We start from the raw sequence: 25,702 nt of genomic DNA on the forward strand, positions 1-25,702 counted from the left end.
TTTATTGAATCAGTTGATGTTTTCTTTTCAGTAAAGAAACTGTAAGTGTAGGAGGTAATGCATCTAGATGGGAGGAGTGAACCATGTGTCCCTTCTTAATCAGACCCAGCATGTTAACACCACGTGTAAACAAGTTCATACAAGACGGAGTGTCGATGAAACAAATAGCTTGAAAATCAAGTTGAAAGCCAGAGGAAGTGCAAGCAGTGTAGCACAGCTAGCAGCACCACAGCTGAACCCAGGAGGAAACACTACTGTAGAGCGTACTTTGGGGTCAGGATGTCGACTGATGATGATGTGGACCGGACCCGGTGTGCACTGGCTCAGGACTGTGTAGACGTCATTCAGTGCCATGTTGTGAACCACAGTGGTGTTGATCTCCATAATCTCATCCCCACACCTACCGAATGGAGGAACAATTAATCAAATGTGTCATTACAAACTCTACTCTGCTTCACACAACATTACTCCATCTTAGAAAAAGACTATTTCATATCAATTTGCATGGACTTTAAATCATTTCTAACTGCTGTGAAATAGTTGTGTGGACATTTTAGCACCCTTCCAACCCTGTTCATACCCCCTGTAGTAATCCCTCTTACTGGAGTCTACCGTCCATATGTGCTACAGATCCAGGAGAGACATTGTGGATGTAGATCCCAGGGCATCCGTCACCAGATGGAACACAGCACAATCCAATACCCAGACCAACTCCGGCCTCTGGGAATCACACATTCACATGAACTTTTATTACAACATTTTTAGAGGTGGCTGTTTGAATTCAGAAATCTGATTTAAGCATTTACACAACATGCCAGGGGGATATTTGTTAAAAGACAAAAACACAGTAATCTGGGAACTACCCTGTGGTATAGAAGAGGATGTGAACTGTTGTGCATCAAAAAGAACAGCTCAAACTATATTTGTGCAGGTCAGGGTATTTAAGTACAACTGATTTTCCCCACCAAAAAAAACAACAACAAACAAATGAAATTAGGAAATGTATCACTTTCTCATTGTTGTAAACCTAAAGGAGAGCTGCTTTTCTTTCCCAATATAAAATTTAAGATTAAAACCAGATCTTAAAAAAGTAAACTTTTATATTTAATATTTTATATTAAATTTTTTATATTAATATTTAAATTTAATATTTATTTTTTTCATGAGGAAAGAAGGAATAAAGAGTGGCAGCCATCTGTCAGTGAAGACAAGGTAAATGTTTTTAGAGAAAAGCACATCATGGACATGCTCTATTGGATAGATGGCAGATAAATAGACTTCTTTAAATGTCATTAGTCTTCTTATCTTTACACTACCTCACATTAGTCCATTCACAAACACATTCATATACTGATGGTGGAGTGCCCATCAGTATTATCTAATACCATATATACACATTACATGCCGCTGGCTATGCCAATCGGGAGCAATTTGGGGTTCACTGTCTTGCCAAAGAATACTTCCCCATGTGAGGAATTCTTCTGATTGAAATACAACTGATTCAAGCACTGAGCCATGTCTATCTATCTAAGCTGCAGCTAAATAATGCTATACATGATTCACATCATTAAAGATCCTGGAGGTCTTAGGGCTGCTAATTATGTGACAATATGACCATGATGGTCTTTGTAATAAGTGAAAGATTAAACACCATTACAGTGTGGTTGGTATTATAAACTTGAAGTAAGTCTAAATTGAAAGATAAGGGTGATTGAGACGACTAACAATCCTGTTCTAAATCACATGACACTGAAAGATGATCTTCCTCTACGATCCACCCTGTCCTCTGACACTGACCTTTCTGCAGGACGATCTCCATCATGATGCGATCTCTGGGTTTGGTGAGCTGCCCCTCGCTCTGTGTGTTCAGCTGGTTGTAGTCTCCCGTGTCAGCACTGACCCCTGCTGTGCCTGTGGTTGAGCTGAGGGAGCGCGACCTGCATAGATGAGCTACCTGTGCCGGACCACACAGGGCCCCCACACGCAGGCTGGTCCTCACCACCAAAGTCAGCACGCCCTTTTTGATTTGCTGAACAAACACATTTGAAATAAATATACATAAATATGAAACACATATTTTAGTTCAGTGTAATGTGTAACATATGATGGCTGCTTAAAATGTTCCTTGTTTTGTTGTTTGTCAGACTTTGCTTTGTTGAAATGAAATATTGACAAGTATAAGAAATCATAGTTCAAGGTTATGATCACACAAAATAAAAACTGAATGTGTTGTAATAAGCAGCTTGCACTTAGGACCATGTCTTCTGATCAGGAATAATGTTGTGAGGATGAAAATGAGGTTTCCGTACTTTGAACTTGTGCAGGGCTTCATCGTGAGACAGTCCATGTAGGGACTCTCCGTTCAGCTCCAGGATCTCATCTCCTATGCAAAGGCAGAAACCAGAGGCATTCAAATCTGTACATCTGATGAGTCGACGTTTGCTTGTGTTGGGACACAAACTGTAGTTGGACAATAAATCTGACAACAGAAACAAAGTTTTTTTAAGTATGGCCCTTAAAAGGTAGAAGTAAGAAAAAATATAATAAGATCATATACAAATAAAGACTGATTGATCGATTGATTGATTGATTGATCGATTGATTGATTGATTGATTGATTGATTGATTGATTGATTGATTGATTGATTGATTGATTGATTGATATTAGCTATAGATGATGGTCATATAGAGTAAGGCACTAATAAGAGCTAAATTATGAGCAGTAAATAGTTATAGAGAAACACATTAACCCTTTCCTTAACTTTGCAAACTTACCTTCCTGCAGTCTTCCATCAGCAGCTGCGGCCCCTTCAGGAAAAATGGTCTTGACATAGATCCCCATCTGTCCATAGATGCTGTCACTCCCTCCCACTATACTGAAACCCAGACCCTAGACACAGCAGGAGGATCATGATATTAATACAATTACTACACACTAAAATGTTTGAATTGAAATATAATCACAATCACAACCACACATCCAATTCCAATCATCACACTCAAAGACTAAGAGTTATTTTCCGGATGAGCTGCATGTGTGAATGCAAACAGATTTTTCCACAGACTGAGAGAGCTGATGCAAGAATGCAGCTGAATAAAATCAGGAGGATTCATCTTGAGCGAGTGGTAGAGTGTGTTGACATTTCTTCACTGCGATCGCTGCATGACCACTGACGCAACCAGTACGGTCCACGTGCTCGTAATTAATATATATACACATAGCATTGATATTAAGGCAAAAAGTCTTATTATTATCTTCAACATCATTAGAGATCATTAGTAACATTTTTAGAGTTTGTTTTTTTCTGTTATATATTTACAAATGAATTGTTTGCTACACTTTATAACACAAAAAAGTTAGAGCTAATCTAAACTGCTTCAGAATCATTTAGTACAGCCCAGCTATATATGCATGCTATGATATTATCACATCTATCATACTGCAGCAGTTCTTGGTCTCAAGCCTCACAAACAACTTTAAAGCCAATCATATCCCTATACAACCAGTCATTCAAAATCATGGACAAAAAAACAATAAGAAGGCCCCATTGTCGCGTATTAGAGGTACACAATATGCTTAGCAAAGGTATTAAATCATGGCTGCAGGAGAAACAACATTGTTCCCACACCTAAACGCACATGAGCTCATATAAGCACTAAGAGCAGTGCATCTGGAACTTGTGCATGGTTAAATGTTACAGCACCAATGTTACTGTACGTCCATGTTAAATAAACAAATAAATAAACAAATAAATAAAATAAATAAATAGATAAGTAAATAAATAAACAAACAAACAAACAAATAAGTAAATGAATAAATAAATCAATAAATAAATGAACAAACAAATAAATAAATATAAACCCTGTAGTGTTGCTTTACTGTAAATCTTTATAATATTTAGGGACTCATTTCCAGGCAATCTGTGATGTCATGAAAGTGTGACCCATGCCTAACTGTTTACCATCTCAAGTCACACACTCCAGGCGTTACACACATGACTATAAAGTCCATGAGGGTTCAGGGCTTAGAACATCGGGTGAAGATTGGGTTTGGGGATGATATCATTTGTGATTATTAAATTCAATCATTACCTTGAGTTACAGAAGTTTATGTAAAAAGAAGCTGATGTAAATTGCTTAGACTCGCTCTAAAGATACTTTACCTTTAACTCTTTAAATGCACTTTACTGCTCGTCCCTGAGTTGTGTACTGAAAAAAGGATTCATAGCACAAAGAAGTTACACATCTTTTACCTAATTACTTCCTTAAATATAATCGTTTGCACTACTCACCACTGCACTATTGCCTCATGTAGACATGTTGTACTTTTGAACATTGAGAGCACAGTCTATGTGTGAGCATACCTGACCATTTCACATTACCATTATTTTTTTTTGTTTGAAAGTACTTAGACATCTCTTTTACTAGCCAGAGCTGACATGGTGCATGTAACACTAACTGAGTTGAGCTATTGTAGCTTATAAAAACATGTGTGCAGGTACATTAGTAGTAAATCGACGTCAATCATACTCATCCCTGGAAATAACATATAGCTCTTTTTATATCGACACAAAGTGGAAAGTACTAACTGCTGCTCTTACTCTCCAGCAGCTGCAGGAGTCTGATGGGAACAATTAGGGAGTGAAGAGCAACAAGGACAGAGAGCCTTGGTTACTTTTGATCACAACATTGGACACAGTTTAGTAATGAATCTTTTAGAACTTTTAGAGGTGTGATGTTCCTACCTTGCCTTGGCCCTTCATCAGAACAATGTTACAGATGATGAAGGCTTGCACATTGCTGCAGGAGTGTAGCAGCTGGGCAGAGCTGAGGGAGCGGGACGGTCGCTGTAAGGGCTGGACATGAGCAGCATGCACACACACACACACACACACACACACACACACACACACACACACACACACACACACACACACACACACACACACACACACACACACACACACACACACACACACACACACACACACACACACACACACACACACACACACTGATGGACTTTTCTTAGCATCTCTATCATCACAGTTGTCATAAAACTCTCCTCTCTCTAAACTCTAAAACCTCCAGCAGAGAATCAAAGATTTCATGCTTGTTGAGTGTCGTTACATAACACTAGAATAAATGTTTCATACTTTTGTTTTATAAGACTTCCTTCCCTCATGGTGATGTTATTGAACATTTGTAATGGCCAGATGTGATCTCTCATGTATTCTGTTTATAATATCAGACAATGAATCACCTGTGTAGTGGTGTGAGTAAAATCCAGCTGCTGGGACAGAGACTTCCTGTTTCCATAAAAACCAGTGCTCACACGAGGGTGACTGGTATATAGCCCCGGGGTCTTCATGATGATGCTGTCCAGATCCCCAATCCAGTAGGGATGAACATCTGGTAAAACACACGTTCTTATCAGAAAATAACAATAAGGTTTAAATCAAAGTACCTACACAAAAAGAGGGTAAATCTGCATGTAGACTTTGGGGGGCAGTAAAAACCATACATTTTGATATGTTATTTTAATACTGTATTTAATACATTTTTGTTTCTATTTCGAAATGCAAAAATTGTATTAAATGTTTGTTTTATGCATCAGATAGTTTCTACTATAATACATTTAGTATGTTGGTTGTTTCCAACCAGAAGGTCTGGGGTTCAATCCCCAGCTCCTGCAGCCACATGTCCATGTGTTGTTCTCACACATGCTATGTCAGCAGCATGTGAATGTGTATAGATCTGTTAATACTGATGGTCCATTTACATGGCAGCCTCTGGCATCACTGAATGAATGGGTGTGACCTGCTGTGTAGATGCTTTGAGTAGTCAGAAGAATAGAAAAGCGCTTTACTGTACAGGTTCAAGTCCATTTACCATTTAAAGCACGCTGGCTAAAGCTCGTGGCCCAAAGGGGTTTCGGGCGTGTTGCTAGATACGTAGCACACAATCTGAGGTGCAGAGACAACACCAACTTTACTCTGTGCAGAGTCAAAATCAAGCTTCTCTCCACATTAAGACACAAGACAATATACAAACTGCAGGGAACAGGTCAAAAAGTTTTGGAGGAGATTGCACATGCATATCATTAGCACTGTAAAAATTCGACCCTGAGACGGAGTAGATAGTGGAAGCAAAAGATGTACAAGTTCCAACTTTTAGCAGCTGGAATTTATTCTGAGTGAATCAGGCCAAGAGAGTTGTTGTGTGTCTATTGTATGTTTTCTACTTCAAGTCTGTACTCTAATCTCACCTGACTTTGCCCCTCATCTATTCCTAAATTTAGGCATGCACATGGTTTGGTCTAGAGAGAGATCATAGTTTAGAATTATAGTGCTGTTTTTTTTTGGTTTCTCAGAGGATGTAGCCTGTCTCTTTATTCAATTAGGACCACATTTCCCATAAGCGGTGTGGCTTCCTGTTTCTATAAGGATGTAAACCCCTGGCCTCACACCTCCCTACAGACAGTAAACGTATTAGAGACAATTTCCCCATCATTCTCTCCTCCCTCCCATTGTCTGTCATAATAACTCTAAAAGCTTTGACTGCCCTTTTAAACAGATCAGCCTCCACAATGCACAGCACTTAATGGTTCACTCTGTTCTTATCAGTTTGAATATTTAAAGGGCAATTGAATATTCATTTAGCCAAAATCACCATAATTTTCCAATTTTGACACCTGACTATATTTTTTCCAAGCTCAAACATTTAACACATTTTTCATTTAACTACTGCAATTAGAAAAAATAGACCCAAACTGATAATGAAAAATAAAAGTTGTACAGTGTAAACAATGAATTGCTGCTTTCTTCAGTGCCCTTTTGTCTTAGTCGTGAAAAAATATAGGCTTTTGTGCTATGTCTTCATTTAAAGTAAAACAGTAACTTTCCAAACATATCTTTATAAAATTCTATTACTCCAGAAACGTTTTGTCAGAATGGCAACTTTCTCCAAGTCCTGTGATGCAACCTCCCCTCTTTTTCTGAAGTGTAACATATTGACAATATTTGATATTAATATTCTTCAAGTAAGTAGCTTTATTTTTAAAGTTAAATACATGAGTGCAAACTTACCAGAAAGCTTTAAAGCATTTTTCATTTTTCATTCTCAAGTGAACTATTACTCAACTAGACAAATCAATAACCTATACCTACCAATGTGTCGTACATCTCGAGGACTCACTAAGATACCGTGGAGTCAAATTATGGAACACGCATATTTATTTACTGATTTTTTGTCTTTTTCTAGATACAAATTGAGACTCAGAAATGCATTGATGTCAGAAAGATTTGTAGTGAATAGTGAATTGTCCTGATTTTGTTATATTGTCTGCATACTGTATGTCCTGTTTTGCTCTATTTTTATGTTTTCAGTGTTTGTATGTCATTTTCAATTGGGTAAATTTGATTTGTGATAGTTAATATTCTTACTTTGTTATTTTTCCTGTATTTTATTTTATTTTAACTTTAATCTCTTCAGGTGAGGTTTTGAGATAAGCCCTCATGGGTTTCTACCTCACCTGCACATGTGTTTTATTTTTCATTTGTTTAAATTTTCTGTTTGACTCTTCTTTCAAAAAATGTGCAAATAAACTAAACTGAACTAAACTTATCTCTAACTTCAGGGTGCTCGTCAACATCGGACAAAATGATATTCCTGTGCTATACGTCCATGAACATGAATGCATCACTTTGCTCATGTCACAAAGCTTTTTCAATGTAAACACCAGACTGTGTTCGATCACATGTGAATAGTTAGTCACTTGTGGAATCATTTCATGTCTTTATTTGTAGAAGACAACATAAAGGCTAAACGTAATCTCAGCTATAAGAACGTTTTTTGTATTTAATGAAAACTGTGTGATACTCACTGGTCGACTTGGAACGTGTCCCATCACTGGACATTTCTCCTGGTGGGCTAAGATCAGTCTCCTCAGTTTCCCAGCATCTGTCCTCATTCACCTCTGGGATTGGTAACTACACAAAAACAAGCAAACACGCATGGACTTACATTTATGTCTAAGGTAAACAGAAAAATACTTAAATGGACATTTCATTCCCTTAGAAGTACAGTATTAGATAATGATTCTATGTTAAAGAGTGGGTCAAACAATATAAAGACGAGTCTACCTTAAGGTGGTTGTTGTTAGCCATGAGGTCCTCAGTTGTGTATCCAGACAATGAAAGAGGTACAGATGGGGAAATGAGAGTTGGATGCTGTGGGCTTGTAGTCACACTTTTTACACACAGAGTGTCTTCACATGTGGAAACGTCCTAGAGTTTACAACACAACAACAAAGAGAAGCATCACAACCATGGCCTCACCAGACACACCAATCGTGGGAAGTATCTCTGAAGCCAAAATTATTATTTTCCCCTCCATAATTATGTCCTTTAAAAAAACACATCCAACATGTAATTGTGGTGAATAACTCTCTGTCACCAGTTCTTGTTTAGGTGGTTTCATTGTTCATAATTAATTGATTGTTTCCTTTAATCATTTCAGCCCTGTGTTCCTTATTTAGTGTAATTTCTGTCATATTCCTGATTTGTGGTTTTAGTTTATTTTTTAAGCTCTTGTCTTTAGTGTAATATTTTTATTGTTTTAGTTTGGTATCATTCCTTTCTGCGTTTTCCCTTCAGTTTAATTTGTCTCATCAGTTCACTTGTTTTTAACCAGTAACATGCAGTAAACATTTACACGCTGTGAGAACTGGACTTTTTGAAAGGTTGTGTTCAGTATGTGACTACTGGGAGTTCTGCAGTCAGATTTTGAAAAAGCCCCTCCAGTGTGAACGGGCATGACGTGTCTGCTTCCTTCCCTTCGTGTGTTCCCTGGATATATTCCTCCAGGCTCCTTCCATCTTTCTTATCATTCAGATTTTTCTCTGAATGGACTCTGTTCTGTGTCATTAGAATTTCATTTAAGGTCGTCGTTCATGTTGTAACATTGTGATTTAAATGTGCATGAATTTTGAAAAAGAAGAAACACGTAATGCAGTAGAAATGTGACAGTAGAAGCTGAATTTAAAGAATTTATATCTCAAATTAAATCATCACATTTTATTTTTTATTGTAAAGTTTGAAGAGTTTCCATACCGAATTTGAATAAATGTTTCTAGTTGGAAACTGAATTCCATTAAACTTGAAAGTGAATATAATACAACATTTTGGATTTGTAAAGTTTTTAGTGGTAGTGCAGTAGAGTGGCTGAAGCAACCCGTTTCTCTCATCTGCAGCATGTTTCAGTCCCTGTATTTGTTTTGGGTGTTTGTGTTTGCTTTTGAATGAATACAGATTAGTTTGCCGCATGATTTTCTCTCATGTAAGTTGGTTCATCTGTTATGGGACATTTGCCCTTTTTGGCCACCATACTGAAGGTTGTCATCAGGGAAAATAACAGCTGAGCCCGGGCTTCACATGTTACACATTCTTTCCTCCTTTTCTCCATTTCTTCCTCATTCTGTTAAACAGGTTTCCACAGCTTCTAAAAGTGACTCATTTGGCAAAGATGATGAAGTGTTACACTGCACAGCAGGACCAGCACCACAGACACTAAAAACCTTAAAATAGTCCCTGAAAAACACCAATCATGTCGTGTTTCCTCAATGGCTGCCGTGCCGAGGAGCAATAAAAACACAGCATGCTGCATTCAGCACCAACATGACACCAAGACACACAGAATATGCTGCTGGCTGTTCTCCACACCCGTCCTTGAGTCAAAAGTAATAAATGTTTTGTATGATTTAAAGCATTAGCATACTCATAGTGAATCAAACCCCAAACTTCATCCTCTCTAGATTTCACATTATATATATGATATACAATACTAGAAATCCCAAGAGTACAGTGAAGCAAGTTTTATTAAAGGTACAGAATGTTCTTCTAATATTGCTCTTGTCTAATTTGTCGAACTTTAACTTCTTTGAAATAAAAATATTAGGAATAAACAAAGTTAGAATGTGCTCTCTGGTGGGGGGGATTTTGTTGAGCCTTTTTGTTTATTTTGTGTGGGAAGACTGAATGTGACTGAGGCATGACAAAAATGTAATGCCCACACAGAAGTGTTTAATGTGGACAGAGGACACTCGGACACTGACATCGTGTAGCCATGCAGAAGTATTTCTCAAATATAATATGAGGCATTTGATTTGTTGGTTTGCATTTGTATCTGTATATGTATTGTATAATGAAACTTCTGATCTGTTGTAAAAAAAAAAAAAAAAAAACACAGACTGTTGTGTGCTTACTGCTCAGCCAACATTAAACTCAGGGTTGATCATTTTTAAAAACTAGCATGACTTTGAAAGTAGCATTCCCTCAGTGCTCAGTCTACACCCCCTCCCCTTTGTGTTCCCTCTAAAGCCACGCCCCCTCACTTACATGCACCAGCGCCGTGCCTCCAGAAGCGGACCTCAGCACATCATACACGTAAAAAAAACCTGACTATTTTACTACTCACAAACTTTGTCATCAGTGACGTGCCTTGAGTGTGGGCAAGCATGAGGTAGAGAGCGAGCAGGGAGACAGGGAGGCGTCTGATTGGCTCATCAGATTGGTACCTCGTGGCAGACATTGGTCAAAGTTTTTACAGGCTTACAACTGCTACAGATGACTGATTTTATTTTTCCCTTTGTCAGAGCGCCTGAGTTATTAATGTCTGTCAGGACCTAAAGACAATTTACACCAAAATCTTAAAAAGTGGATCTGGAAAAAATTACCAACCCTGCCTTGTAAATGTATGGAAGCCTCCATAGCAGAACGTGACCTTTAGCTTCTGTGACTTGACTGCTTGTGTGACTGAAAACCATGGCTAGAGTTCCTGCAGTATTGATTTTTAGAATATTGATTCATTTTTAAAACTGAGCATCAGAATGTTATTAGAAAGTATGTTTAGATAAATTAAGAAATTTACACTTTGTTGAGCAGCAACAATCTATTAAGACAAGCAGGAAGACTATTTATATTCTCTCACACATTCATTCAACTTAGCTGCTCCCTCGTTACGTTGATCAGCTGATATTGGACGTTTATTCTTTAAGTAATAATACAACCCAATTCTGTCACAACCGTTCTCAACCAGTCATCCTGCTGTGGTCACATTTTAAAATCTGTTTCTCTCTTCCACAGTCATTTGTCATTTCAGTGTGATCGCTGCGGCCCTCGTTCTCCATTACAGCTCAGCAGAGTTCAGATACAGCCTCAGAAACCCACTCCTCATCACATCCTGCATTCTTCTATCACCACCACCAGGGTCTAGACTCCATAGGGGGAGTATCCTATCCTGCTGCCGGCCTCGCTTTACCATCTGAGTGCATGAAGTCGCCATGACGGAGTCTGTAAAATACTGTTAAATAAATCATTTTAAACTCTGAATTAAAGGTCCCATATTCTGCTTTTTCTGGTTTTATATGCTCTTTAGTGTGTTTTCCAAGTGTCCTGTGCATGTTTAGGCACATCTATGTGCAAAAATTCAAAGTCAGCTGAAACGCGGCTTATCCTACGTCGTCCTGTTAGCTGTAGCATTAGCTGCATGTAACGCTCAGTTCTAGCCCCCCTAGAATTTTTTTTTCAATGTGACGTCTTGTCAGTGTGAGATCACTGATCTAAGCCCATTGGCTCGTTGTGGCAACCCCAGCAGCTCATGTTGCACGCCCGTTAACTTCTGTAGCACACCCACGATATGCCGTAGCCTGCAGTAGCACAGTAGTGCTAAGGTGCTAATGTTTATGCTCCCCTCGGACGGAGCCAGTGGCTGCATTCCCAATATGGTAAAAGAGGCGGGACATTTCCAAGAACAGTGCTGAGCAACTGACCAATAACGACAGAGCGGACTCGCTGACCAATCAGATCAGACTTGGCACACGTGGGCACTTCAGAGCCTTAGAGAGAGAATCAGAAGCGAGCCGGTGCATGGAGCGGCAGTACATGAAAACAGACACTTTTTTAAAACTTAAGTTATTGTGAACATACTTTAGTAGGTACATAGATTAAATATACGAACCTCAAAAAGGGCATAATATGGGCTCTTTAAGAATGCAGGGATACAAACAAGTATGTTTGGATAGCACCATAGTGGATTTTCAGAGAATAAAGAAACAAGGAAAAATATCACATGAAAGTGGATTTAATGTGTGAGCAGCTATTACCTCACAGTTGGCTTTAATGTGAATGCTTCTCAGCCTCTCCCCGACCATCAAAGCACTGCCGTTTAGAAAGTGTCCGTTAAAGGGAGCCAGCTTGTCTGGGCTCAGGAAGCTGCAGCCTCTGAAGGAAAGAAACACAGAGAGAACTGGAAGCCTGTGTGACTTCTTCTTACACTTTTGCCAATACAGTTCCATAAATGTCTATGACTTTGAGGCACACTTTTGTCTGAAACATCTGTGTGTATATTAAAAAAAACATTTTTAAATCAATGTCACAACTATATTCAAAAATAAATACAAACTAGATTTTCCTAGCACATCAGCTCGTGCTCTCTGTCACACTGCTTCACTAACACACACACAAATGCACCTGTTCCTGCCCTCTGCCAGGCAGCACAAACACACACACTTTTACTGAAGGATTAGACCCACAGTGGGGGGAAATATGACTTATGAATTTGTAACAGCCAGTGTTGGGCACGTTTCTGAAAATAAGTAAGTAGTTAGAGTTATTAGTTACTACTACCAAAAAGTACCTGAGTTACTAACGGAGTTACTGCTTCATGTACTATATTTAGTAGGGGGGGATTCTATAATTGTATAGCATTGTTGGTGAGCAAACATACATGTCTTATGACCTCAGAAGGGTTTTGAGACTGTAAAAAGGAAAAACGTAATTTCAAAGGCTATACAAAATGAGATAATTGCTTGTTTCAAATTCTATTATTTTAGACTAACCATTGAAATTCAAATCAAGGTAAAATAATTAATCGTGAAAAAAGAAAAAACACCCTGACCCACTGTTTTGCATTTTATTTTTTATTTTTTGCATAAGATACTTAAAGGGTTAATATGTTATTTTTCAGACTTAAATGTAATATAAATTAAGTACAGTATATCCTCTGAAAATAACTCTGTGAGTCATGACTGTCTACAATGGGTTTAACACCCGAGTCCCACTGTCTGTGATGTTTTCAGAGTTTTCCGAGTCCTATCTTCAGTTTGTTTACATCGCCCGGATGGCCGGCTGACTCCTCCCCTCATGTATAAAAGTTGTTTAATTGAGGGACTAGAGAAAAGAAGAACAACATACTGTACTCACTGCTTAACTGTGTTTCTAGATCACGCTCATTTCAGGTAAATTTACATGCAGTGTGAAGATACGAGCATAATAAAGATCGCTAGCATTAGCATGCTAACACAACAATGCAGCGCAAGTTGTTTTGGTTTCATGCTGGTGCTCAAGGGCGACATCTGCTGGATCAAAAAAATCACATATAAAGCCTTTAAGATATCCATTCAAATTCCAAGAGCCCACCTGTTTCAAACCATTTTTTAACCTTCATAAAATGAATCAGTTCTTTCTCTCTTAGTTATTAAATGGTTTTCTTTTTATCAAACATTTTCTTGTTGAGCCTTATATTATGAATGTATTTGTGTTGATCTATCCCCTTTTTCCACCACATTCCTGAGGAATAAAGAGTTCAGTAAGTTCTGCATGTGTTACCTGTAAAGGTTACCTCCATTCCCTCCGGGTCTGTCTGTGTCTTTATCCTCCGTCTGAAAGGTGTTATCAGCCTCCTCAGCAGGGCCTGTGGCCACACACATCCTCCAGATACTGCTCTCCTGCAGTGACACACACACACACGCACACGCACACGCACACGCACACGCACACGCACACACACACACACACACACACACACACACACACACACACACACACACACACACACACACACACACACACACACACACACACACACACACAGTCAACAAGACTAAGAAACCCAAGCCTTATCAATCTATCGAGCATCAGGCAGAAGACAGAAGGACATGGGATCAGCACTAAGGTTTCATTAGTGAATAGACTTTTCTGACTACTCAAAGCACTTTTTACACCGCAGGTCACACCTCCACATTCACACACTGATTTTAGAAGCTGCTCTGCATAGTTTCCATTAGTATTCATCCGTAATCCATTCGTACACTTTCACACCTCTATAATCCCATAACCCTAACCCTATATTTATCATTTTTAATATTCAAATATTTTAGAAAATGTTAATGCTAATATTTAGTAGACTACTATTGATCCTTCAGATAACTAAAGGCAATTTTACTAATTACTACGGCAAAGAAATGTCATTTTCTTTATCATGAAGCTTTGGCACAGAATAACGTACCCTTGGATGTATGCATGGCCCAAAGTATTTTGAATATGGCCCAGACAGAGCGACGCAGGGACGCAGCGACGCAGTGATGGATGGGGAGCAAAGAAGGCGAGGGTTCTACAAGGCACTGACAATCACAGCGATCTGTAAATGTGTGCTGAGGTTTCTGCTTTCTGTCAGATAAAATAAAGCTAATTTAGGGGAATACTGTTATTTAATTACAAGTTTGACACACACTTGCTCCTCGCATGCTCTCTACCTGGCAGGGCCATACACCTCTCCTCTCTCTCCACCTGTTGCAGTGGGTGTAGTGGTAGCAGACCACACCTGCTGATACTGATGCAGAGTCTTTGCATATTTTGCAGCTCCTTGATTTAAAATATTTTGAGAGAACAGAGGGGATAGGTGGAGTCGACACTTTTTGAGATGTGATTTATAATGACAGCCAGCTGTCATAGTTTAAAAAATAAACCATTGCTGCTCTGTAGACCTGTTATTAGCATATTTAGGGCCAGATTTACTAAGCTCCCAATTAGAGAGTACTAAATTGCGTGTTCACTTCAAAAGTTTACACGTTTGGTTGGTGGTAGAAAATTTGCGTGAATGACGCCAGGTGTAAACCTTGTGGAGGCGGTACTATTTAAGTTAGGTTTTTGCGTGTTCTACTGGTTTACATCACGGAGAGTTTGGACAGAAAGCAGGATGACTGCAAGCGCAAAATAGGTATCAGTGAGAGAAGCAAATAAACGCAATAAATACTTGCGTATTACATAAGTAAATCTCCTATAAATAGTTATAGGAGATAAATCTGAATATTACAAAGAAAATTTTGGTTATAAGAAAACAGCTGTGTCCTCTGTCGCTCTACACTCGCCGTTGTTGTGCAGCAGACAGCTGGCCAGCGCTGTATCTGATCAGACAGAAATGCTATGGAGAGAGGTATCGAAGACGGGGGTACAAACAGTGGTGAGTTCCCCCAATCAAAGCGTCCTACAGAGTAGCAGCAGCTTTAGAGGGAGGAGACGAGCGCATTATGGAGAGGAGCGCACCAGAGGGGGCGAGCTGGGGGAGAGAGGCGCAACCCGAGAAAAAGGAAATCCCAGTTTAAAATATAATGTTGGTGAAAAGAGGGAAATAGGAAGAAATAAAAGTCAATGTTGAAATTCTTTAGAATGCAGAGGCTGTGAATGTTCAGTTTTGTTTAAATAGGTCAGCTGACTGCTGTCATTCCAAACATATTAACATGTGTGGGGAATAAAGCGATCTGTATGTCTTCTTTTGTTGCGCTTATGTCTCCTCCTAACTTCAATAACAGCAGTCTGTTGTGTGTAACACTGGTCTCCTGGGTTAGCACGTTCTTTTCAAAGGTGTTAAACTCAGACACCGTCACAATCACCTCAGTCTTTTTGTCCACTTGGTAAATCACAATGCGTGTACTAACTTAACTTATTTGCATTTTCTCCTCCCAGTATTTTGTACCCTAGGGCAGAAACGCCCCATATTGAATATTCATTAAGTCAAACATACTAAATGGTCAATGCATGTTGTTTTGCTCATATGAAAGATTCAGTCCTCACTGCGCGCTGTTAGTAGATCAGTCTACTAACTTTTGCTGGTGTTATCAAGTTTGCACACATTTTAAGACACACAAACTTTTAGTAACTCTAGTTATTTATTTCAAAGTTTAATCATTCAGGCCCTAAAATCTGACACTGAACATGTAGAAAGAAGAAATGATGACAATAGCTGCTTGTGAAAATATGCTTGGAAAGGTGAACTGTAAGAATGACATTTCTAAGGAGCAATGGGACAATTTTAGCCAGTTTATATCAGGAGAATGCAACACATCACTGGCAGGGTGTTGATTGACTTTTGTTTGTTAGTAAGCACACATCACCCTTCTGGTGATGCACTGATGATACTTTCTGCATCGTTGTCTCTAATCTCTGTCATCCATTTATTATCTATTATGTTTCCTGCCTGTTTTGTTGTTCCCTTTTAGTCTGTTTGTTTGTTTTTACAATTGTTTGCCATTATAATGTTGTTATAAAAATCAATAAAATATAAACTATAAAAAAAAAAATCATACAGGCCCTAAATTGTGCCAGCTCACTGGGTATGCCAGATTCAGTCCAGCCCTGTCTGCAGGTTCAAATGGCACAAACAACAACTCTTTCTCCCTGATCTATCAGATTTATATCAGACACAATGAAATCTGATTCCACGCATCTATCTTGATAATTTAATCTGTCAATCATGAGTCATCAGAGTTCAACTAAACCAGGGGAGAACTCCCAGAAGAACAAACTCAAGACAAACACAGGCCATACACGTCACAGAATTATGAAGATTTCAGCCCAACTCAGTGGCGAGGTATGCTGTCCAACCAGATCTGTGACATGAAGTCGTGTTTGTAAAGGGAGTCAGTTCCTTGGGATAGTGCTGAGTGATGTGAGATCACTATGGGATCTCTACGAGCTGAATGATTGACTGACGTATCATATCATACATTAGTGGAATGTGCTGTGAGGCTGAGCTGGAGAGTCAAAACAAACCCTGTCTTTGTCTGAGTGTTTGACAGTCTCACAGCAACACAGGATCATGTGATCATCATTTAGCCCCTTTTGAGGCCATGTGTGCAAAACATATTACTGTAAAGTCAATTGAATTGAATTTAACTCCTCATGTTGCCAACAGAGTCCATAATCTTATCACGGACACTGATTCAATGCAAATGGATTTTAAATGATGTAATACATTTTTTGTTGATTTATGTGCTCAAAGAAATTGTCTGCAAATTCAATTTGAATCCATCACCATTCCAAGTAAATCTCAGAACTGGAGACAGGATTTTGAAAACAATTCTTAAAGGTTTTTGGTGCAGCAAGCTGATATCTGAGTGTGACATTATCAAACTAATACCAAGACCAAGACATTGACAATAGTATGGAACAACAATGATTGGATTGTTGTTACACTCCTCTGCTCATGTCAGATTCAAAAGTTTCATTAAAAGCTCAAATCTTACACAGATTATAGCTGGGGGTAGTTGGGGGTCAACATACAACCAAAACCCTCTCCAACATTATCAACTCTGACTAAAAGTAAAAACAGGAAAGCTTCCAATACCAAAACTATTGTCCCTTAAGATTTTGCATGAATATTCAGAAGCAACGGCACTTTTTTAACAGCTCCTGTCCCTCGTTTTGTAAAAATCATCTGGGGAGGGAGAGACAGAGTGGCAAAGAGGTCAGAATAATATATCAGAAAGATATAAGTAGAAAGAATTATTACAGGCAGTTAGCTAGCTAAAAGTTGACGCAGTGAGAATTGGCTCAGACTCTTGAAGGCCACATTGAGCAGGAGCAGACTAGCTGTGTTGCACCTGACTTGGCTGGGCGTGTGTAGTTTTTATATTGGTTTGAAATGTATGACGTAATTAATCTCAGAACTGAAGCCGCCCAGTTTCCAGACATGTGTGGAAAAATGTTATTAAAGCTAAGTTTCTGATTGTTGTTGCTGACTTGTATGATAAACTCAGAAATGTGGAGAAAAAATCCTTTGACACTCAGTTACCATACACAATGAAATATCAACACTTTATGACCTGTGTGTGAATGCCTGTGAAACATTTACGTAAAAACATTTCTAAAAAGACATATTCTTTTTATATTTGTATGCCGCAGTGCTTCCCAAAGTGTGGTCCGCGGCCCCCTGGTGGGCATATGGGTACTGCAGGTGGGCAGCGAAAAGCCCTCCACCAAGTTTAAAAATAAATTAATAAATATCCCAATAATGATGATTTACCATGAGTTAACCCTTTAAGTGGTTAGTAAGGCCTGTCATGACTATTCATGGACATAATGTTCAGTAAACTTTTGTTTCTATCTTGCTATAATATCATGTTGTCATGTCCAATAATTTACCCTTACTGAAAGTTATAGATGTAGTCATAAATTTTATTTTATAATGGGCCACGGAGTCATTTTGTATATCAGAGTGGGCCACGGCAGTTTTAATTTTGGGAAAGGCTGGTATAGAAGATCAAAGTGACTTTTACACACATTAATCACTTCATACTTTTCATTGAGACTCTGCAAGCGTATATAGCAGCAGTACATTTATTTGCTATCGATCTGTGGATCAAATGTGGTCCGCACCAGGGGGGTGATCCAAACAGTTCCCAAATCATCATTGATCCATCTCACCACAGATGTTTAGATTATTTTTCATACATTTGTATGCAAATAAACACTGTTCCACATATTCCTGCTGTTTTACCTTGATGCTGAAGGACCTCCTCACGCTCCTTTTATTCTCCCTGAATGTGGTGGTGTGGTGCACCTGGTTCTCTGCTCTCTCCAGGCCTGATGGCTGAGTCTTGCTCTGCTGTTTATTTTCTGCAGCTCTGCACAGTGTCGGATCCCCGACAGTCACGTCTGCTCTCCAGCCCCATGTCTTGCATTCGTCTGACACTTCTCCAGAATGCCTCTCTTCTGGATATTCATCATTGGTCTTGGAGTGACATAGGATAAGAGACCTGGACAGAGTTTGTTTGAGTCAGTGAATGACATAAAAAACAATCCTCCAAAACTACAAGTTACTCGAGTTATGCAGCTGATAAAGAAATTAAAGCAATTATATTGCTGTCAAACATATCAAATCACTAAAAAAGCTCCAGCAACACTTGTGATATGAAGATCAACTTTATTAACAAACTTATTCAATCTAAAAGTAGCACTTCTATAGAGAAGCTGACATAATGTTTGTGAGAGTGAAGAGGCAACCTAACTCTCTGAGTGGTGCTGGTACCTGGAGAGCGAGGCCAGCTTCTTGGAGCGATGGTTGTGGCATGTATTTGAGTTGTTGCTGTTGCTTTTCCTCCGCTCCCTGCTTCTCCTCTCCATTCTTCTAGCAGCCGCTGTGTTAGCTTTCCTCCTCTGGTGGGAGTATCTCTGAGGCATTGCAGTCAGCGTGTGTATATGCATGTGTGCCGGCAGCTCAGGAACCAAGACACTCCTCTTGGTCGGCCCGAAGCCTAATGGAGAGGGACGCTCTGGAGGGCAATTAGAAGATTCAGTTAGGACAGTCTGACTGCATCAGTGTTTGTAAGTGTTCTGAGAAACTGCTGAGGAGATAAAAGCTCTCCTCTTTCCCTGCAATTAAATAAACAGGACTTCCTTACTTTTCCTCTCACAAAATGTCGTAAATATTTTGAAATGAATACAGCATATGGAATTTAAAAAAAAAAAACTAATCAAGTAGTAGAAGCTCATTTAATGTTTGAATGTGCACAATATTTAATAGTTTAAATAACAGGGAATGCTTTTGTCTTTGTTGGTTCCGTTAATGGGCTAATGATGGTCTGTGCACTTTACCACTTCACACTCCAGAGAGCACTGGGGATGACCTTCAGATGCATTATACATGCCAGTGTTGATGGACTGTCACATTTGCTATGAACACTTAGTAAACAATGTGCAAAGGCTATTTAACTTAAACCCATAATGCATTTAGTCAGGCATCATTATCTTTCTACTTTCTCACCCATTAGAGCCTGACTTATCTCACATGAACTCCTGAAATTCTAGATAATGTCAGGACTTCATCCAGACCCTATATCAAGAAATTCTACCAAATTGCAACGGCATGTGTTAGGCATGTGTTAGCAGCACTTTGGCAACAACAGTTGTAACTATTCATGCCAATAAAGCATCTTTAAAGTGATACTTCACCCGTTGAAACATGAATCTGTATTGACATTGGGTCATATATGTAGTAGAAATGTGAAATACATTTTGAAGTTGATGCCTTCTTGACTGAGAAAAGGCAGAAAGTGTCTTTTTGGCTCATGTGGATGAAAGACACCAAATCCCAGAATGCACAGCACCACAGGCCACACCCACTAAGGTCCTCTTGTTCAGAATCAGAATCAGAAATACTTTATTAATCCCAGAGGGAAATTCGATTGATATAGTTTTTCCAAAATATACAATATAGCAGTAGAATTATAGTAATAAAAACATTTACTGACATATTTACTTCAACACATAAGACCATTTCCTCAACTGATTCAGAGATTTCTTCCAGAATTGATCTTGGAAATTCCTTTCAGAAAACAGACTCTATGTCTGTGTCCATAGGCAAACAGGGAGAGCACCGACACTACCAGTCCGCCCCAGCTCAAGCCGGCCCCGGCTCCTCTTCCTCACCGCCGCCGACAGGCAGGTATCATGTCTCGGCTGCTGAGCTGGCAGCGGCCAGCAATATAATCGCGAGACAGTTGTTGCTGAAAGGCCGTTTTTTTTCTCCCAGCTGCTGCGGCCAGCGGCGTCCAGCAATATAGCCGTGTGACGGTTGCTGCCGACAGGCCGGTCTGGTGGCTAGCCCCCAGCGGTGACCCCAGCGACTAGCGGCCACAGCAGCCAAGACACAACACCAGCCTGTCAGCAGCAACCATCTCGCTGCTATATTTAGATTTTATTCGCCATTATCAGCTTTCTCCATAGAGCCTGTTAGCATAGCTTCCAAGCAATATGGCGGACGTTAAGTTTCAATTCTGGGAGTCAGTTCCCACCCACTGATCTGTGATTGGTCTGTAGCTTCAGTGGTTGAAAATATGAGGAACTAGCGTTGTAGTTTCACCCCGCTAACCACAACAACTTCCACAAAATGATGATTTTTGCGTCACTGGAAGCTCCTTTTCAGACTTCGAAATACAAAGATTTCCCATCTCAGGGGAAAATGAGGGCGGGATGCACGACCCTTCAAAAATATGACCAGGTTTCTAATGATACTGAACTATCCACAAACTTACCAAATAAAATCACCTAAACACAAAAAGTCAAGACCAAGCGATGTATTATTAACTGACACTCAAAGAACTCAACCGTTAAGTCAACTGTGAACAAACTTTTGACATGCGGGAAAGGTGACACAGGTTGCATTTTAAACCCTCTGTTCATGGGGCACGCGAACAAACCATTCGGCTAACGGCTTCCGTCAGACTTGATTACTCCAGATTCAAGTCACAAAAATTTTTACACCAATGTTTTGGTGCTGATTTTACAGCTGTAACATATATTCAGACAATATATGAGATAATATTTAGACTGTGTAGATTGTGTAGATTTTATTTATTGCAGTGATAGTAGTTTAACAACATTTTGTCTGTAGCTTGCTGGTATCGTCCCTGATTTCTTGAGCTTTTTTCAGTAACTTAGCTGTAAATTTGAACTGCTTAACAACATTCTGTAAATAAAACCAACCCATACATGGACATGGACTATCTACTTCCAGGGCTGTACAGTGTGACAGATATGTTGCACATATCGGTCTGTGCTACGAATAATTTAACTTCATCGCACCCCAAACCAAACCCTGGGCAGGATGAGCCACTCTGTTAGTTGACCCACTTCCTGTTTCTTAGCGGTCACATACTTCAAGGACGCACACATTGCTTCTCCACCTATGATGGAGAGAGATATGTGGGAGAAGTTCTTTGTATCATTAATGGTAAATGGGCTTAAACATGTAGAGTCCTTTTTTAGTCTTCTGACAACTCAGTGTTTTTACACCACATGTCACATTCACACATTTACACACTGATGGTAGAGGATGTTACGGAAAGTGTCCAACTGTCCACCAGTACTATTCTATTCACACAGTCACACACTGAAGGCATAACAGTGGGAGCAATGCGGGACTGAGAGTCTTGCAGTTGACAGACGACTGACTCTACCACTGAGCCACAGCCCCCCCACACAACATGTTGTGGCTGTAATAGAAACTTTTCAGCATGTGTTATGACTACAATTCTACAATTCACTTAGCAGACTCTTTTATCCAAAGCGACGTACAACACAACCAAGGATCTAGAAAAAAGGGAACAATGTCAGTAAGAGCAAACGATCAGCTTTGAGTCCGATTGGACACACAGGTGCTGACAGGAAGTGACCAGAGGCAAAGCACAACATTGAGGGCAGTTCTTGAGAGCTCTAATCAGTATAGAAACCATCTTATAAGTCATCGTTATCAAACAAAAACCATCGTCATTACCATCATCATCATCAATAATATGGAGACCATCATCATTAAGTTAGTAGGTATTCATGAAAGAGCTGGGTCTTTAGCTTTTTCTTAAAGGTGCAGAGGGACTCTGCAGATCCAATGGAGTTTGGAAGTTCATTCCACCACCGGGGGGGCGACAGAGGAGAAGAGTCTAGTCAGAGACTTAGGACCCTGTTTTGAAGGTTGGATCTATCCATCCAATCTGATTATTCTATTAAACTGGTGATGCTGAGCAAGAGTAATGTGCAGGATGTTCCTTTTCAAGTTACAGTTCGTCAATTTCCCGGTTGTAGAACTCAACCAAAACAAATAAATGAAGGCATGCCAATGAGATGTGGCAAACACTCCAAGTCCCGTCTCAACCGAAGTGCTCTAAGCCTGTAGGAGGCGTTCAGAGGAACAATTTATTATTAACAGGAGAGAGTGAGAGACGAGAAGGTGAATTTATAGTTTGAATTGGAAAATGGCATATGGTAACCTTAAATGCAGCAACTAGGACATTAAGACTGAGTCCACTTAGGCTGCATGCACACTGCAAGCCTTAATATTACTAACATTTGTATGTTAGGTCTGATCCATTTGTTTGGCTGTTCATATTGATTATTGAATCCGTCCTGTATCAGACTCCTGTGGGAATCCACATATGAGAGCGGCTCAAATCTGATTAGAAAAGATCCGATTCCATGTGACTGTGTGTACTGTTCACACTGTCATGAAAAAATCACATCTGATTCACATGGGAGCAAAAACAATCAGGTCACTTTTGGTTGCTGTGTGAACGCAGTTAGTTCCACTTAGCGCCCCTACAGGCCTGGAGCAGCTTCCGTTTAAGACTGGATTTGCAGCTTTCATTTATTTGCAGTTGATCACTGCATATTTGTCTTTTGGATTGAATATCTCAATGTATTTGCAGATTTTTTAAGGTGATGCAGTTCTTTCTGATTCTTGCATCATGCTTGTTTCATTTTGAGTGTGTTCATTCGTTTCATTTTCATTTTGACTTTTGCATGTGCTTTTCTATTTGCTTTGTTTCTGGATATGATAATATGTTTTCCTTAAGATACATACTACATTCAATTTCAAAGAGGGACATTAAAGGATAAATGAGTCTCTAAAGTGTCTGTTTCTTTTGTTTAACATTTGAAGAGAATACCTGCCTACCCCAAAAATGTGATGAATCAGTAGTAAGGCCTCAAATTCCAGTGAATAAATACGGAACAAAGTCTATTTCTGTCTGATGAATCAGTGGCTCTGATGCTGGAAGTGTGTTTGTAATTATGGAGGGTAAGTTAGCCAGATAGAGAGGAAACAAAGACATGGATCTTAATGCTGAAGGCCTATCATCCACATAAGATTCCATCTTTCTCTCTCTCATAACTTTGGGAAAAGTCATCAAATTTCAAGATGTTTCAGACATTAAGAGCGTTTATACAGCTATCAAATGTAAAAACAGGTTGACTTTGACAATGGATGAAAGAAGCTTGAATGTTTGTGTCTATATGTCAGCCCAGTTACTGACTGGTGACCTGTTCAATGTGTACCCGCCTCTCGCAGAATGACGCTGACATTGGCTCCACCAGCTCCACCAATTCTGGAAGAAATCTCTGAATCAGTTGAGGAAATGGTCTGATGTGTTGAAGTAAATATGTCAGTAAATAGAGGACCATAGTGGGAGTGGTCTGCTGTGCTGTGCATTCTGGGATTTGGTGTCTTTCATCCACATGAGCTAAAAAGACACTTTGTGTCTTTTCTCGGCCAAGAAGGCACCAACTTCAAAATGTATTTCACATTTCTACTACATATATGACCCAATGTCAATACAGAGTCATGTTTCAACGGGTGAAGTATCCCTTTAAATGTGTACAACTGAGACACCACAGTCCTCGCCTTAAGCATTAGTCTGGAAAGGGCTCCAGCTGAACAGACCATGATTGAGGAAAAGCAGAGGGTGGGGTGGCTGCTCAGATGAACAACGTGTGTGTTGTTAGGAGTTTTGACCGGAGGATTTTCCACTCTGTGTAGGGCCAACAGAGGAAAGCCAAGAGAGCCACGAGGAGTCATTCTGCAATAATTCACCACTTTTAAATGTGTAAAGTCCTTGACATTATTTATGAGATAGCATTTGCATTCTTATGCTTGCGCACTCTGAAGGGGGGCTCGGCTTGTCTGATCTCTATTCTGACAATGTGGAGTGACAACTGCATGCTGTGGCTGTGTGAGTGTACGGGCTGTGGGGAAAGCTTCACCTGGCCTCACTTAACTTAGCTACTTGTGCTCTTCTGGTTCCATTGGAATGGACACAAACATTGTTACATAATTTATTTTTCAACAAAGGACCTCTATGTGCAATTGAGTCACAGAATTCAAATTTTTCTGTTACACAATTCTCAGGAGAAAGAATTCAAGGAAGTAGAGAAAATCATCATTGTGAGGTTTTTACAATGATGACGATGTTTTTCCTACTTCTTTGTATTCTTTAAAGTCTGAGAGACACATGGTTTTTAAATCTACTTGCACCAATCATCATTGTTAGCTGAGAAGTCCTACTCACCATAGTCGATCATGTTGTATTGGGCCAGCCTCCACAGCTTCAACTCAAGGCATAAAGAAGGCAATCCAAAGGGAAGATCCACTTCAGAGACACCGAAGGCAGCACAGCAGTCACACCACTGCTTTCTTGTGATTCATCTGGGATTAGTTGCCTGTACCTCTTCTCCTTCCATCGTCCTCCTCTTTGCCTCTCCTCCCCCTCAGTAGGTAGAACACTGTCTCTCTCAGTGAGGCATGGGCCCCCAAAATCACTGCCCCTTTCCTGTGAGTCAGCTGCACTGCACTGAGCTGAGCCTAAACACACACCTACTTTGCATCACACACTGGTTATAGTCATTTACGAGGCATGCACATGAGTCTGTGTGCCCCCAGTGTGTGTAGGTAAGTACTGTATGCTGGAAAGGATGAATGAATTCTCTGTGACCCACTCCAGTGTAGGAATAAACCCACGCACAAACATCACTTGAATGTGGTTATGAATCTAGTTTTCAGATCTGAACTGTTTTGACTGCAGCACTGGGCAGTGAATACACACATCTGGGCTGTTTTTGGTGGAGGCTTGGAATGGAAAGAACCTTTAAAGGGGGACTTCACAGTGTTTGATGTGTGGTTAAATGTGGACTATTTGTAAACTCACAACACTTGAAACAACTCATTTAGGCAGACTACCCTTAGGTGCATAATAACCTCTGGAGTGGATTTTGTTCCACAGAAATTATTGTACAAGAAAAAAAGTACTCAAATATTA

The 25,702-nt window shown here is 39.6% G+C and overlaps 1 protein-coding gene across 2 annotated transcripts in view; it reads right to left on the reverse strand.

Moving 5' to 3' along the window:
- Nucleotides 1–25,140, reverse strand: part of il16 (interleukin 16) — a 55,596-nt gene extending 30,456 nt beyond the window's left edge. For both annotated transcript variants that reach the window (XM_065953217.1, XM_065953216.1), the window contains exons 1-14: nucleotides 24,956–25,140; nucleotides 19,147–19,390; nucleotides 18,616–18,874; nucleotides 13,668–13,786; nucleotides 12,164–12,281; nucleotides 8,145–8,288; nucleotides 7,886–7,991; nucleotides 5,264–5,412; nucleotides 4,746–4,856; nucleotides 2,776–2,890; nucleotides 2,310–2,383; nucleotides 1,798–2,029; nucleotides 603–720; nucleotides 268–400 (exon numbers count right to left, since the gene is read on the reverse strand). In XM_065953217.1, the coding sequence (XP_065809289.1) occupies nucleotides 268–400; nucleotides 603–720; nucleotides 1,798–2,029; nucleotides 2,310–2,383; nucleotides 2,776–2,890; nucleotides 4,746–4,856; nucleotides 5,264–5,412; nucleotides 7,886–7,991; nucleotides 8,145–8,288; nucleotides 12,164–12,281; nucleotides 13,668–13,786; nucleotides 18,616–18,874; nucleotides 19,147–19,390; nucleotides 24,956–24,968 (1,935 nt within the window). In that variant the 5' untranslated portion in view covers nucleotides 24,969–25,140. The remainder of the gene's footprint in view (nucleotides 1–267; nucleotides 401–602; nucleotides 721–1,797; nucleotides 2,030–2,309; nucleotides 2,384–2,775; nucleotides 2,891–4,745; nucleotides 4,857–5,263; nucleotides 5,413–7,885; nucleotides 7,992–8,144; nucleotides 8,289–12,163; nucleotides 12,282–13,667; nucleotides 13,787–18,615; nucleotides 18,875–19,146; nucleotides 19,391–24,955) is intronic.
- Nucleotides 25,141–25,702: the final 562 nt, after the last annotated feature.

Source organism: Labrus bergylta, chromosome 3 (genome assembly GCF_963930695.1).
Source record: "Labrus bergylta chromosome 3, fLabBer1.1, whole genome shotgun sequence".
Lineage (NCBI taxonomy): Eukaryota > Metazoa > Chordata > Actinopteri > Labriformes > Labridae > Labrus > Labrus bergylta.